General features: G+C 41.2%; 1 protein-coding gene across 1 annotated transcript in view; it reads right to left on the bottom strand.

Annotated features, from left to right (window-relative positions):
- Positions 1-15,132, bottom strand: part of LOC143286792 (condensin-2 complex subunit D3-L-like) — an 87,196-nt gene that overhangs the window by 65,329 nt on the left and 6,735 nt on the right. Inside the window, exons 6-13 of the mRNA XM_076594577.1 lie at positions 14,099-14,208; positions 13,121-13,234; positions 11,015-11,142; positions 10,076-10,130; positions 8,263-8,319; positions 3,697-3,815; positions 1,222-1,333; positions 660-746 (exon numbers count right to left, since the gene is read on the bottom strand). Coding sequence (XP_076450692.1) covers positions 660-746; positions 1,222-1,333; positions 3,697-3,815; positions 8,263-8,319; positions 10,076-10,130; positions 11,015-11,142; positions 13,121-13,234; positions 14,099-14,208 — 782 coding nt within the window. The remainder of the gene's footprint in view (positions 1-659; positions 747-1,221; positions 1,334-3,696; positions 3,816-8,262; positions 8,320-10,075; positions 10,131-11,014; positions 11,143-13,120; positions 13,235-14,098; positions 14,209-15,132) is intronic.

Genomic DNA, 15,132 nt, shown 5'->3' with positions numbered 1-15,132 from the left:
GGGCAAAACATGAGACAGACAGACGGCAAAACCAGAAGCAAAAGAAAGAAGATCGACAGCTGTACATGACATGTAACATCTGATTTTTCAGAAAAAAAGAAAAAAAAAGAAAGAGAACAAGAGAGGCAAGGCCTTCAAGACTCACTTGTGATACACTTAAAAAAAAAAAAAAATCCAAGCTTTAAAGATGAGAAATATCAGTTTAAAGCAAATTCGGTCCCCTAGCATTAATTACAGAGTAATTTCCCTTTTTTACTATCTGCACCAAAACATTTGCAAAATAAATAAAACTTCCATGCTTAGCAAAAGTAGTTCCTGTTTGAACAAAAAATGATAATAATGACTGCTCTTGTTGTTGGGTCAGAATATCAGATCAAAGTACCAAGTTTGCATATAATTAGGCTTCATTTATTATTTTTTTGTGCCCATCCCAGAGGTGCAATATTGTTTTAAACAAGATGACTGGAAAGAACTGAAGTTTTCCTATTTTTATGCCTAATTTGGTGTCAACTGACAAAGTATTTGCAGAGAAAATGTCAATGTAAAAGTTTACCACAGACACACACAGACAACCGAACACCGGGTTAAAACATAGACTCACTTTGTTTACACAAGTGAGTCAAAAACAGAACTAAAAGACTGTTAGCTGTGAACCCCACCTTCTCGTTTCTGGACAGCACACCGATCCACTTGAGCATGAAGGCGTAGTGGGCATCAGGGAAGCCCTCCAGAACATTGACCACCACCTGAAAGGTCAACACACAACGCAGGTACAAGTCTGTTGGCGGCAAATTCTATATAATATATTTACACATGTGAAATCAAGAAATACATACATACAGATACACCTATCTTACTCATTCCATACATCTACCTTCACAAAGATTTCATCATTAAACTTTCTTCCACTCTTTTACTTTATTTCGCTTAATCAGCCACTGTAGTGTCTTGATTTTATATTGACTTCTCTCTATTTCTATTTTATTGTTTATCTTTTTCATTATTTGGCTTAATTAGCCATTGTACTGTCTTGATTTTATATTGATTGCTTTCTATTTTTGTATAACTGTTTATGATTTCGGTTAATGGTTTATAGAAATGCCAACAGGAATAAACATGAACAGAGTTAAGATTCATGTACGTGATAATTATGTTTTTCCATATCATTGCATGCTTTGAGAAGCTTCTTGAGTGATGCTGGCAGGTGTCAAGACAACTTACCTGTGCTGCCTTGGTGCGGTACTCTGCCTTGTCAGGTACACGCATGCACAGGTGCTGCAGGAGAATCTTCACACTGGTCTGGCATGGTTCTCCTATCTCCTTCAACATGAACCTGTCACAGGTTGTCAGACACATTCTCCTTCAACGTGAACCTGTCACAGGTTGTCAGACACATTCTCCTTCAACGTGAACCTGTCACAGGTAGTCAGACACATTCTCCTATCTCCTTCAATGTGAACCTGTCACAGGTTGTCAGACACATTCTCCTATATCCTTCAACATGAACCTGTCACAGGTTGTCAGACACATTCTCCTTCAACATGAACCTGTAACAGGTAGTCAGACACATTCTCCTATCTCCTTAGACATGAACCTGTCACAGGCAGTCAGACACATTCTTCTTCAACATGAACCTGTCACAGGCAGTCAGTCACATTCTCCTTCAACATGAACCTGTCACAGGCAGTCAGACACATTCTCCTATCTCCTTTAACATGAACCTGTCACAGGTAGTCAGACACATTCTCCTATCTCCTTAGACATGAACCTGTCACAGGCAGTCAGACACATTCTTCTTCAACATGAACCTGTCACAGGCAGTCAGACACATTCTCCTATCTCCTTTAACATGAACCTGTCACAGGTAGTCAGGCACATTCTCCTATCTGATCTCCTTCAACATGAACCTGTCACAGGTTGTCAGACACATTCTCCTTCAACATGAACCTGTAACAGGTAGTCAGACACATTCTCCTATCTCCTTAGACATGAACCTGTCACAGGCAGTCAGACACATTCTCCTATCTCCTTCAACATGAACCTGTCACAGGCAGTCAGACACATTCTCCTATCTCCTTCAACATGAACCTGTCACAGGCAGTCAGACACATTCTCCTTCAACATGAACCTGTCACAGGCAGTCAGACACATTCTCCTTCAACATGAACCTGTCACAGGCAGTCAGACACATTCTCCTATCTCCTTCAACATGAACCTGTCACAGGTAGTCAGACACATTCTCCTTCAACATGAACCTGTAACAGGTAGTCAGACACATTCTCCTATCTCCTTAGACATGAACCTATCACAGGCAGTCAGACACATTCTCCTATCTCCTTCAACATGAACCTGTCACAGGCAGTCAGACACATTCTCCTATCTCCTTCAACATGAACCTGTCACAGGTAGTCAGACACATTCTCCTATCTCCTTCAACATGAACCTGTCACAGGCAGTCAGACACATTCTCCTATCTCCTTCAACATGAACCTGTCACAGGTAGTCAGACACATTCTCCTGTCTCCTTAGACATGAACCTGTCACAGGCAGTCAGACACATTCTCCTATCTCCTTCAACATGAACCTGTCACAGGCAGTCAGACACATTCTCCTATCTCCTTCAACATGAACCTGTCACAGGTAGTCAGACACATTCTCCTGTCTCCTTAGACATGAACCTGTCACAGGTAGCCAGACACATTCTCCTATCTCCTTCAACATGAACCTGTCACAGGTAGTCAGACACATTCTCCTATCTCCTTCAACATGAACCTGTCACAGGCAGTCAGACACATTCTCCTATCTCCTTCAACATGAACCTGTCACAGGCAGTCAGACACATTCTCCTATCTCCTTCAACATGAACCTGTCACAGGCAGCCAAAACACTCAGGGCCACCTGGAACATGTAACATGCACAGAAAGTGAACATTTGCTTCATGTTTTCATCTTTTACCTTTTTTCCCCCTTAATTTAGAAAATATTCTATCATGCATACTGTTTTAAAGAATACAAGTCTCTCAAAGACACACACATGCAGAGACACAAAGAGATACAGAGACATGAGCAGAAACACACAGACACAGAGACACACACATATTTTCACACAAATTCAGACACAAGTGGAGTGATGGCCCAGAGGTAACACGTCCATCTAGGAAGTGAGAGAATCTCAGAGCGCTGGTTCGAAATACGGCTTAGCCACCGATATTTTCTCCCCCTTCACTAGACCTTGAGTGGTGGTCTGGACGTTAGTCATTTGGATGAGATGATAAACCGAGGTCCTGTGTGCAGCATGCACTTAGCACGCATAAAAGAACCCATGGCAACAAAAGGGTCGTTCCTGGCAAAATTCTGAAGAAAATCCACTTTGACAGGAAAAACAAATAAAACTGCATGCAGGCAAAAAAAAAAAAAAAAAAAAAAAGGGGGTGGCGCTGTAATGTACTGACGTGCTCTCCCTTGGGATAGCAGAGAGCAGCCTGAATTTCACACAGAGAAATCTGTTGTGATAAAAAGAGAAATACAAATACTAATACAGAGACACACACAGGCCTTAGAGACCAAAACACACACACACACACACACAGATAAAGACACCCACAGACACACACATGTGTAAACACGCAGTCACCGCACACACTTCATCGACAACTGTAAACACATCAGTCACAACACAGGTAAAACTGTGACTGACCTGAGGAAGGCGACGGTGTGCTGACGGCCAAGCTGAAGATGTTGAGGAAGTGTCTGCGAGGCACAGACCTTGTTCCCGTCCATCAGCATCAACACGTTGGGAAGGAAGTACTTACACGTCTGCAGGGAATGTGGAAACACACTGTCACTCACTAACGCATTGGGAAGGAAGCACTGTCAGTCACTAACATGTTGGGAAGGAAGCACTGTCAGTCACTAACATGTTTGGAACGGTCACTAACACGTTTGGGAGGAAGCCCCATCAGTCACAAACGTGTTGGGAAGGAAGCACTGTCAGTCACTAAAATGGGAAGGAAGCACTGTCAGTCACTAACACAGGAAGGAAGCACTGTCAGTCACTAACACAGGAAGGAAGTACTGTCAGTCACTAACATGGGAAGGAAGCACTGCAAGTCACTGACACGTTGGGAAGGAAGTACTGTCAGTCACTAAGATGGGAAGGAAGCACTGTCAGTCACTGACACGTTGGGAAGGAAGCACTGTCAGTCACTAACATGTTTGGAAGGAAGCTCCATCATTCACAAACGTGTTGGGAAGGAAGCACTGTCAGTCACTAACATGTTTGGAAGGAAGCTCCATCAGTCACAAACGTGTTGGGAAGGAAGCACTGTCAGTCACTAAGATGGGAAGGAAGCACTGTCAGTCACTAACACAGGAAGGAAGTACTGTCAGTCACTAAGATGGGAAGGAAGCACTGCAAGTCATTGACACGTTGGGAAGGAAGTACTGTCAGTCACTAAGATGGGAAGGAAGCACTGTAAGTCACTGACACGTTGGGAAGGGAGCACTGTCAGTCACTAAGATGGGAAGGAAGCACTGTAAGTCACTGACACGTTGGGAAGGAAGCACTGTCAGTCACTAACATGTTGGGAAGGAAGCACTGTCAGTCACTAACGTGTTGGGAAGGAAGCACTGTCAGTCACTAACATGTTGGGAAGGGAGTACTGTCAGTCACTAACGTGTTGGGAAGGAAGCACTGTCAGTCACTAACGTGTTGGGAAGGAAGCTCTGTCAGTCACTAACATGGGAAGGAAGCACTGTCAGTCACTAACATGTTTGGAACAGTCACTAACACAGGAAGGAAGCACTGTCAGTCACTAACATGGGAAGGAAGCACTGTCAGTCACTAACACATTGGGAAGGAAGCACGGTAAGACACTAACATGTTGGGAAGGGAGTACTGTCAGTCACTAAGATGGGAAGGAAGCACTGTCAGTCACTAACACATTGGGAAGGAAGCACTGTCAGTCACTAACACATTGGGAAGGGAGTACTGTCAGTCACTAACACATTGGGAAGGAAGCACTGTCAGTCACTAACACGTTGGGAAGGAAGCACTGTCAGTCACTAACACAGGAAGGAAGCACTGTCAGTCACTAGCACAGGAAGGAAGCACTGTCAGTCACTAACACGGGAAGGAAGCACTGTCAGTCACTAACACGTTGGGAAGGAAGCACTGTTAGTCACAAACACGGGAAGGAAGCACTGTCAGTCACTAACACGGGGAGGAAGTACTGTCAGTCACTAAAATGTTGGGAAGGAAGCACTGTCAGTCACTAACATGTTGGGAAGGAAGCATTGTCAGTCACTAAAACGGGAAGGAAGCACTGTCAGTCACTAAAACGGGAAGGAAGCACTGTCAGTCACAAACATGGGAAGGAAGCACTGTCAGTCACTAACACGGGGAGGAAGTACTGTCAGTCACTAAAATGTTGGGAAGGAAGCACTGTCAGTCACTAACATGTTGGGAAGGAAGCACTGTCAGTCACTAAAACGGGAAGGAAGCATTGTCAGTCACTAACGCATTGGGAAGGAAGCACTGTCAGTCACTAACGCATTGGGAAGGAAGCACTGTCAGTCACTAACATGGGAAGGAAGCACTGTCAGTCACTAACGCATTGGGAAGGAAGCATTGTCAGTCACTAACATGTTGGGAAGGAAGCACTGTCAGTCACTAACAAGTTGGGAAGGAAGCACTGTCAGTCACTAACACGTTGGGAAGGAAACACTGTCAGTCACTAACACGTTGGGAAGGAAGCACTGTCAGTCACTAACATGTTGGGAAGGAAGCACTGTCAGTCACTAACACGTTGGGAAGGAAGCACTGTCAGTCACTAACACATTGGGAAGGAAGCACTGTCAGTCACTAACACGTTGGGAAGGAAGCACTGTCAGTCACTAACACAGGGAAGGAAGCATTGTCAGTCACTAACACGTTGGGAAGGAAGTAGTCAGTCATTAACACATTGGGAAGGAAGTATGCTCAGTCACTAACGTGTTGGGAAGGAAGCACTGTCAGTCACTAACACATTGGGAAGGAAGCACTGTCAGTCACTAACACATTGGGAAGGAAGCACTGTCAGTCACTAACACATTGGGAAGGAAGTACTGTCAGTCACTAACACGTTGGGAAGGAAGTACTGTCAGTCACTAACACGTTGGGAAGGAAGTACTGTCAGTCACTAACATGTTGGGAAGGAAGTACTCACACGTCTGCAGGGAATATGTAAACACTAAAAAGGTCACAGGCATTAATCCTTTCACTGCCAGGAAAATAAGATTTAAGTGAAATCTATTTGCCAGGTTTTTTTCCCCAAATAATGGGTATATATCTTAAAAAAATTCTGTGCTCTTTGTTTTGGAGAAAGACCCATAAAAGTTTATATTTTCTGAAAGGTAAATGAATAAAGAATACAAAACACATGTTTTCCAGTTTTATATATTTTCAGTAACATACTGTTGTTTTGTTTTTTGACACATTTTCAACTTGTTCATTACAAACATTGGTCAGGTAATTTGCACTAAAATATATTTTCTGGAGAAATGGGTCATACCTGCACACACAAATTATACTAGAACAACCACAATTAAAAAAAAGAAACATACACAATGCATTGTGACTTTTCCAAGTGATAACATGGATGTGAGGCCACGCCCCCTCAGTCTCCACCCCCGTCCTCTTCATCCCTCTCACAAGGTCACTTTATCCAGTACTCATCAAACCGCGTTGGCTGAGTGCCAAGAAAATCACTCACACTGTGTCCTGCTAATAATTCACTCAATTTCTGTCAAATGCTACAGCTGTTCAGCCAGCATCACTCACTGCTAGTCGTATCTTGCCCAGTCTCTTCATTGCTCCCTTTATTTTCTATCAAATCGTCAGATAAAATTTCATCACTGTCTTCTCCTTCGAAATTACGTTTCAATTCTTTCTGAGCATCAGCTAAAGAAAGCGATCTTGGTTGATTTAGTGCACCACAATCGCATGTCTTGAGCACGGTGTCCAACATTTTGTTAAGTGAGAGAGGAGAGGAGTCCGGTAAACACTGCAGCAGCAACCCAACCAAAACTTTCAAATAAAGGACTGCCTCATGACGTAGATCGGGTTTCTAGCTATGAATAGAATCTAGAAAGATTCCCCAAGCTAAAGCTACCAGCATTTTTGTCAACGAACTCAATGCAAACCAGGTTAAAGTCAGAATATTTCGATGATGAGTTATCTCGTCATTGTGGCAGTGAAGCATACATGCTTGCGCTGACGAGTTATTTCATCATATAGGCAGCCTAGGGGTTAATCTCTCTACAGTAACTGAATGGCAAGGAAAGCACAGGAGCAACCTTAAGTTGATATGTGATCAGAGACACGAAGCGTCACACACTTCCACATGAGATAGAGAGGCAGACAGAAGCACAAAACATTCAAGCCTTACAGATGTTGATATGTGATCAGAGAGACAAAGCGTCACACACTTCCACATGAGATAGAGAGGCAGACAGAAGCACAAAACATTCAAGCCTTACAGATGTTGATACGTGATCAGAGACACAAAGCGTCACACACTTCCATATGACAGGGAGAGGCAGACAAACACATAGCACTCAAGCCTTAAAGATGTTGATCAATACGTGATCACAGACACAAAGTGAAAAACACACACTTTCACATGAGAGGGAGAGGCAGACAGACAAAAACAAAACACCCAAGCCTTACAGATGTTGATACATGGTCACAGACATAAAGCATCACACAATTCCACAAGACAGGGAGAGGCAGACACAAACACAAAACACTCAAGCCTTTCAGATGTTGATATGTGATCACAGACACAAAGTGGAAAACACACACTTTCACAGGAAATAGAGAGGCAGACAGACAAACACAAAACATTCACTTACAGATGTTGATACGTGATCAGAGACACAAAGCGTCACACACTTCCATATGACAGGGAGAGGCAGACAAACACATAACACTCAAGCCTTAAAGATGTTCATCAATACGTGATCACAGACACAAAGTGGAAAACACACTTTCACATGAGAGGGAGAGGCAGACATAAGCACAAAACATTCAAGCCTTAAAGATGTTGATACATGGTCACAGACACATAGCATCAAACCCACACTTCCACAAGAAATGGAGAGGCAGACAGACAAACACAAAACACTCAAGCTTTAAAGATGTTGATATGTGATCACAGACACAAAGTGGAAAACACAGGAAATAGAGAGGCAGACAGACAAACACAAAACGCTCAAGCCTTACTGATGTTGTCAGTGCTGTGATGTCACCATGCAGAGGCTGACACAGATGAAGAATGCCCTGCAAAATATAAATAATGCTTTCTGACATCATAACCCACATCACATTCATAAGACTGCCCTGCAAAATATAAACAATGCTTCCTGACATCATAACCCACATCACATTCATAAGACTTCCCTGCAAAATATAAACAATGCTTTCTGACATTATAACAAACATTTGTAACTTTTCTGTTGACATTCCTAGTCAAGTTACAGTCTTAAAAGTTAGCAATTTCATAAACCTACGAAAATGGACATTCAGTGCTCATTCAGATTTTCAGGAGTGATTCCGTTAAGACGTGACGGGTTGTTCCTCAGTCACATGGAGCTTCTTGTGTGGGAGGGGTGGGGGAGAAGGGGGGGAGGGAAGGGGGTGGGAGTAGGCTGAGAAATCTTTCTTTGCAGTTAGCAACCCAGGACAGCAAGCCCGATCAGCCCTTTCATGGTGATCGCTTGCTTTGGTTGCCATTATTATATACCTCCTTTCTGGGCATCCAGAGGAAAGATTACAATGCTGTTCTTTCAATCCGAAGGTCCTGGGTTCAATCTCAGTATCAGCTCCTGGTAGATTAAAGGTGGAGGTTCTTCCACTCTCTGACATGTCCCAACCTGCTAATGCCTTTGCAAACTTTACATGCACATCAAAAGATCAAATATGCACATTAAAGATCCTAAAATTCATGTTGGTGGGTTATGGAAACACAAACATAGTCAGCACTCACACCCCCTAAAAAGCTTGGTTGCCTTAAAAAGTAGGGTAAAAATGGTCATGCACACAAAGGACCAATCATTAATGAGAGTGAATGTGGATGTTGAAACCCACAACTCGCTCACTGAAGGAAGCTGCTTCTTTGTTAACCCCTGCTACTTTCCAGCCTTTCAGGAAGATCTGTTTTAAAGAAAATTTAATAATATATTTCTGATATCAAGCATGAGATAGGGAAATTGTGACTGAGTCTGAAAGGTGGGGGCCTGGGGAAGCTGACGGTTTTTCTCAATTTCAAACCATAAAGTCTGCACTTGAGGGCCATCAATGCCTCCGAGGTATTCCAACAACATCGCTGATGTTGATCTGAGAAAGTTTTTATGTGTATGAAGTTATTCTTCAAATATGTATTTTGTTTAAGTTATGTTTGTGTGTGGATGTTTATATGTGCTTCTACTCATGCACATGTACTTTTTCAGAATTTCTACGTTTAATACATTGATAATCATTGATCATGAAATGCCAATATCATATCCACGCATGAGATTTTTCCAACTGTCAACAACAGCGATTAATTCACTGAATTCCTTTTTTTTTTTTTAGCCAAGTCAGTGAAAGAACAGTTACTATGTCATTCAAGTCCAGCCACTGCAAATTGTGACACTCTGTATTGCTCAACACATTTAGTAGCAAAACAGGCTGCCTAACTGGTTAAAGCTGACTGAGAATGTTGTGAGAGGTGTTTTTAGGTACTTATGTCAGGCTTCAGTCACGCACAAAAACATGTTCGGATAACTGTACTGTGAAATTTTACCAGGGACAACTTTCTTGTTGCTATGACTTCTTTCATCTGCGCTAAGTGCATGCTATATATGGGACCTTGCTTTATCATCTCATCTGAATGACTAGTGTCCAGACCACCACTCAAGGTCTGGTGGAAGATGAGAAAATTTTGGCAAGTGTGAGATTCGATCCTGTACACTCAGAATCTTTCGCTTCCAAGGCAGACATGTTAGCACCAGTACACTTGTTCAGTCTGTAACCATTCTGTTTTCCAGACACTCACTTTGAAAGCCAGGGCAGTTATTCCTCGACTCTGTGCTGACCTCCTCGCTGGATCTCTGCACAAACAAAATAAATATTATAAAGGAATGACTTGAATAATAAATATGCCAAGTACACATGGTCTCTGCATGTATGAAAATACAGAATGAGAAATGTTGTGAATAATATCTATAACTGACAGTAGCACAGCAAACCATATTCCTTCTTCTTCCTTAACTCTGTGCAGAGTCAACGGGGCGCAGCACTTAGAACTCTTCAACAGATTCCTCCAGGTTTGTACGTTGATCTTGCCGAGTCTCAATCCCAGCCTCATGATTCCTGCCTTCGTGGGATGGCATACGAGGCATGGTACCCGCGCTTAGGCACCCAGCGAAAATCCGATCCCCAACAGAGAAAGGAAAGACAGGATCGACTTAGAGGTAGAGAAAAACGAACGAATTGAGGGGGCCGAGTTGAATCGAGTACACAGAATGTAAGAATACAATAAACACAAGCCGCATGCAGCAAAATAAGGCCAAATGAATATGCTTAATAGCCAAAAAAAAGCGTAAGACGAGACAGAGCGTAAACCTGACAAGATGGCATGGAGAGCCTTGGCCAAAGGAATGATTCAGCGCTTATAGCTTTTAGAGGCGTTTGATTGGCTAAGAGCGGACCGGGCAAGATAGCTCGTCTTTTCACTGTTAGCCGTGCAAAATTTGGCCAAGCAGAGCAAACCGATATGCCTAGTTTGCATCAGTTTGACATGGTACAGTATATGACACCAAATTGTTAGTTGTGTCTCAAAGCGTGGGTCTCTTGCAAATGGTTTCCAATCAGTTCTGCAATGCTGCCAGTCTATATGTATATTTAAAACACATTGAAGAAAAGAATGCAAAGGAAGGGGGAAAAAAAGAGAGAGGAAGAGAAAAAGAGAAAAGAATGCTGCCAATCAACTTACCCCAAAGGAAAGTGTCCATCAAAGCAATGGTTATCTACACGCGTCAGAGCAGCCAAGACTTTGAGCACCTGTTCGATAGTGCTCTGCGAATCACGCAGAGAGAAACTCGACAGCAATGCTACCACCTCCTGAAATGGACACAGGTACATGGTTACAGATCAGAATAAAACCCATGCCATGCACTTGATCAAATGTGTACTGGTAATAAGTTTTCTTATGTAGTGCCAAAAGGTCAGAATAAAACCCATGTCTTACACTTCTGGACAAATAGTTTTCTCCCTTGCTTTTCCCCGACAGATGACCCATTTGTTAGGGTTGGGAAAAAAATCACAAAAATTCCAAAACATGAAGTAACTGAATGAAACTCACTGTACTTGACCCACTGACCCCTCTCCTCACATTGTGTGAACGCCCACCCCCCTCCCTATTCACTTCTCTCAGAAGCTGTCACTATCAGTAACTTCTTGCTGGTAGCTTTCTTCACTGCAGATGCTTTATTCAACGTCTTCATCATCCTCGTCGATGTCGAAACCTTCAGTCTGAAGCATTTCAATCACTTCAGCAGCTGTAAAAACCGCGATCGTGATCTAGTTTACTAAAAAAATTTCCACTTAAATCGCCTGCGACGCCATTTTCGCTATGTATGCAGATTAGCTTGTCATGTGGGGTCCTGAACTCGCTGTGGAGTGTGTTGTTACAAAATCTTATGAAGAAACTTTCCATTTGACCCTTCACAATGCCCGGTGTCGCTGCGATTGTTATGCTACACCATGAGGAAAACGTGGAAAAAATTTTTATTGTCGAAACCGCTATAGCGTTCCGTCGTCCCGAGTGAGTTAAGGTTATTTTTAGAGTGCCGACAGGTCAGAATAAAACTCATGTCATACACTTTTTAAAATGTATAAATTCATTTATATAGTGCCTACAGGTCAGAATAAGACCCATGCCATACACTTTATGAAATGAATGATAACATAAAGTTTACTTGTATAGCGCCCATAAATAATGCTCCATGCACTTCACAAAACAATAGCTGCAATAATATGCACTACCGTATGTCACACCATCCATCCAACTATGCAGGTCCAACTGATATCACAAAATATGACAAGACAATGTAAACAAAAAAAAAAAATACACACTAAGTACAATAAACGTAGCAAAATATATCTATATGGCAAGTTCCACTGGGTGGGGACGGTGAACAAGGTGGAACTTTGACGGAAGGACTTGGTCCTTACAGAGGGACTTTGGAGAATACGACTATCTGGTGATGAATGTAGTTGTCTTGTTGGAATGTAAACAGATCAGAAAGATATGAGAAGAGCCACAGACAGCGTTAAAGCAATGTGTGGAGAGTTTACATTCAATACCGGACTGTATCAGCAACCAGTGGAGTTGTTAGAGAAGAGGCTGAATATAGTTCCCCTTCGGGCGTTTCAGTACAACACTGGCAACCGAGTTTTTGACTTTCTGAAGTTTATCAATAATGTGCTATGGAGGACCACAAGCAGAGGATGCCCATAAAAAAAGAACATGTCCTGTCTGAGTGCAAAAAAACACACACACACAACTGAAAGGTCAGAATTCAGCTGCTAAAGTCGACTGATCATGAAATCCAATGCCACATTGTTTATTTACAGTGACTCACCCATTCCTCTTTTTCCACAAAGAAATAACTACGTACAAATATAGACAGATCACAAATAAAAGATTTGAAAAGTAATCATTACATTTCCACGTCCCCTTCTCTTTTTCCTTTTTTTTTCTTCAATAACATTCACAACTGACTGGGCTTCTGTAAGGGAGAAACTTTTTTTCCTAAAAAAATAAACTTTTCGTTAAATCTTTTCTTTTTTCTAAAAAATAAACTTCTCATTAAGTAAGCAATTTCACAACAGCAGAATTATATAACACATGCAAGCACACATACACGAAATGACATACAGACACACATAAAATAATAAACACAAACAATTTGAATAATTGGGTGTAAGCCTTTGAGTTTGACCAGCAAAGTGTCTAAAAAGAAAGTATGAGTTCACCTGAACTGTTTTTCTCACTTTCCTTTCTTCTTTTTCTTGTGCAGATTAAAGCAGCACTTACTGTGAGGAGATTTATATACAGTGAATGAAAACGCTGAACGCGGCTTGGGGCCAAGTCGACATCACCTTCTTCGTCGTCATCACTTTCATCACCTTCAATATCATTTGAGGAGTTCTGTAAATGAAAGAGAAAGATCATTAAAAGTATATGAAACACTCCTCAATATTACAGAACAAAGAAACAGCCCCTTAGTTTCTCAGTATAACAATCATTTTTGAACCAGCAGAAAAAAAAAAAAATTTCCTACAAAGAAAATGAATGTCACAAAAGACATGGTAATCTCAAAACAAACATGTTCTCACCAACAATCTAATAAATGTCTCTGTTGTCACTATTACCATGGCCTCTGTTCTTATCATTATCATAGTGGCATGTGGCAAACGCTGCAAGGCAAAAATCTATCTTTTCTGAACTCTTGAGCTGAATAGGCTGTCTACATCTTTATCTTTTGACTTTTCTGCCACCACATTTATAACAATCTGAATCATTATTATACTTTTGATATAGTGGAAGCAAGCTTTAAGCGCTTTACATATCCAATACTTAAAATGAATCAAATCAACACTAAATGGAAGTAAAAACATACAAAATGGTCATAAAAACACAATCGTTATCGTTATAAAAGTGCAGTTTACACAACCTATGAAGGAGTATACACTTTCACGTACAAGCATATATAACCATTTACCACAAAAGTAAAAACAACAACACAACAATAACAAAAAAAACCTTGGCAAATATTTGGTTGCATTAGTTTCAGTGAACTTTCTACACCACCAGTTTAAATCAAACATAACTGCTCTTGGACTAGATTATGCTAACTTATCTCTGCATGTTTTTTTTTTTTTTTTAATTTTGTTCTCTTTCTCTTTACTGTATAGAATATCTGAGGAGACAAACAGGTACAACTCTTGTCACTTGTTTTGCCAAACGTAGAACACAAAGCACATAAACAACTAAAATAGCTTTTAAAACCACCTGTGACGGCATAATCTGCGCCGCGTTGCGACTCCTTTTGTTGGGCTGCGACTGTGACCTTTGGCTGGAGGTCACGGCCTGCGTGCCTCGCTTTTTGGTGCCTGACTGACCTGCACAGCAAGAAGAAAAGGTATCACTGACAAGCTTGTTTTCAGTTTCTGCCATCTGCATTCCAAAGTCTCTCGAGATGTAATGAAATTGACTGTTAAAAGTGTGAGCACAAATGGCTGGCATGCAGGATATGGGTTGGCTTGATTGATTGATTGAATCTTTAATGGGTAAAGAATTAGGCGCAGTAAAGGCCTTTTTACAATTCTGCTCATTTAACGACACAAAACATAAAAATACAGAACGACACAATACACAGAAATAAAAAATTAAAATGAAATAAAATAAAATAAGAACGACGGATAAGAATAGTAACTGGAATAGTCTATTAAAAGTAACAAAGCAATAAAAAGAACAATTGGTACATTATCATGTACATACGTACTCACACACAAACACACACATTATAAAACAAGCAAACAAAGACAAACGTACACATTCACGCCCACACACTCAAACACACACACGCACTTACTGTTCATTTGCTAACATGATCACACATACATTCAATTTTTCATTCATCATGACACGGCAGCTAGTGGACTTGAGGCTGAAGTAGACGAAGGGACTTACCAAGAGACGTGTTGCATATCTTTATTTCTGCCATCTGCATTCCAAAGTTTCTCAAGATATAACAAGAGAGGCAAGGCCTTCAAGACTCACTTGTGATACACTTAAAAAAAAAAAAAAAATCCAAGCTTTTTATGTATTGAGTATAATTTCAAAATGTAATGTTTAAGATGAGAAAGATCAGTTTAAAGCAAATTAAGTCCCCTAGCATTAATTACAGAGTAATTTCCCTTCTTTCTATCTGCACCAAAACATTTGCAAAATAAATAAAACTTCCATGCTTAGCAAAAGAAGTTCCTGTTTGAACAAAAAATGATAATAATGACTGCTCTTGTTGTTGGGTCAGAATATCAGAT

The sequence above is a fragment of the Babylonia areolata genome, chromosome 10 (genome assembly GCF_041734735.1).
Source record: "Babylonia areolata isolate BAREFJ2019XMU chromosome 10, ASM4173473v1, whole genome shotgun sequence".
NCBI classification, from domain to species: domain Eukaryota; kingdom Metazoa; phylum Mollusca; class Gastropoda; order Neogastropoda; family Buccinidae; genus Babylonia; species Babylonia areolata.
Note: the sequence above shows the minus strand (reverse complement) of the source record. Positions and strands in the feature narration are given on the sequence as shown.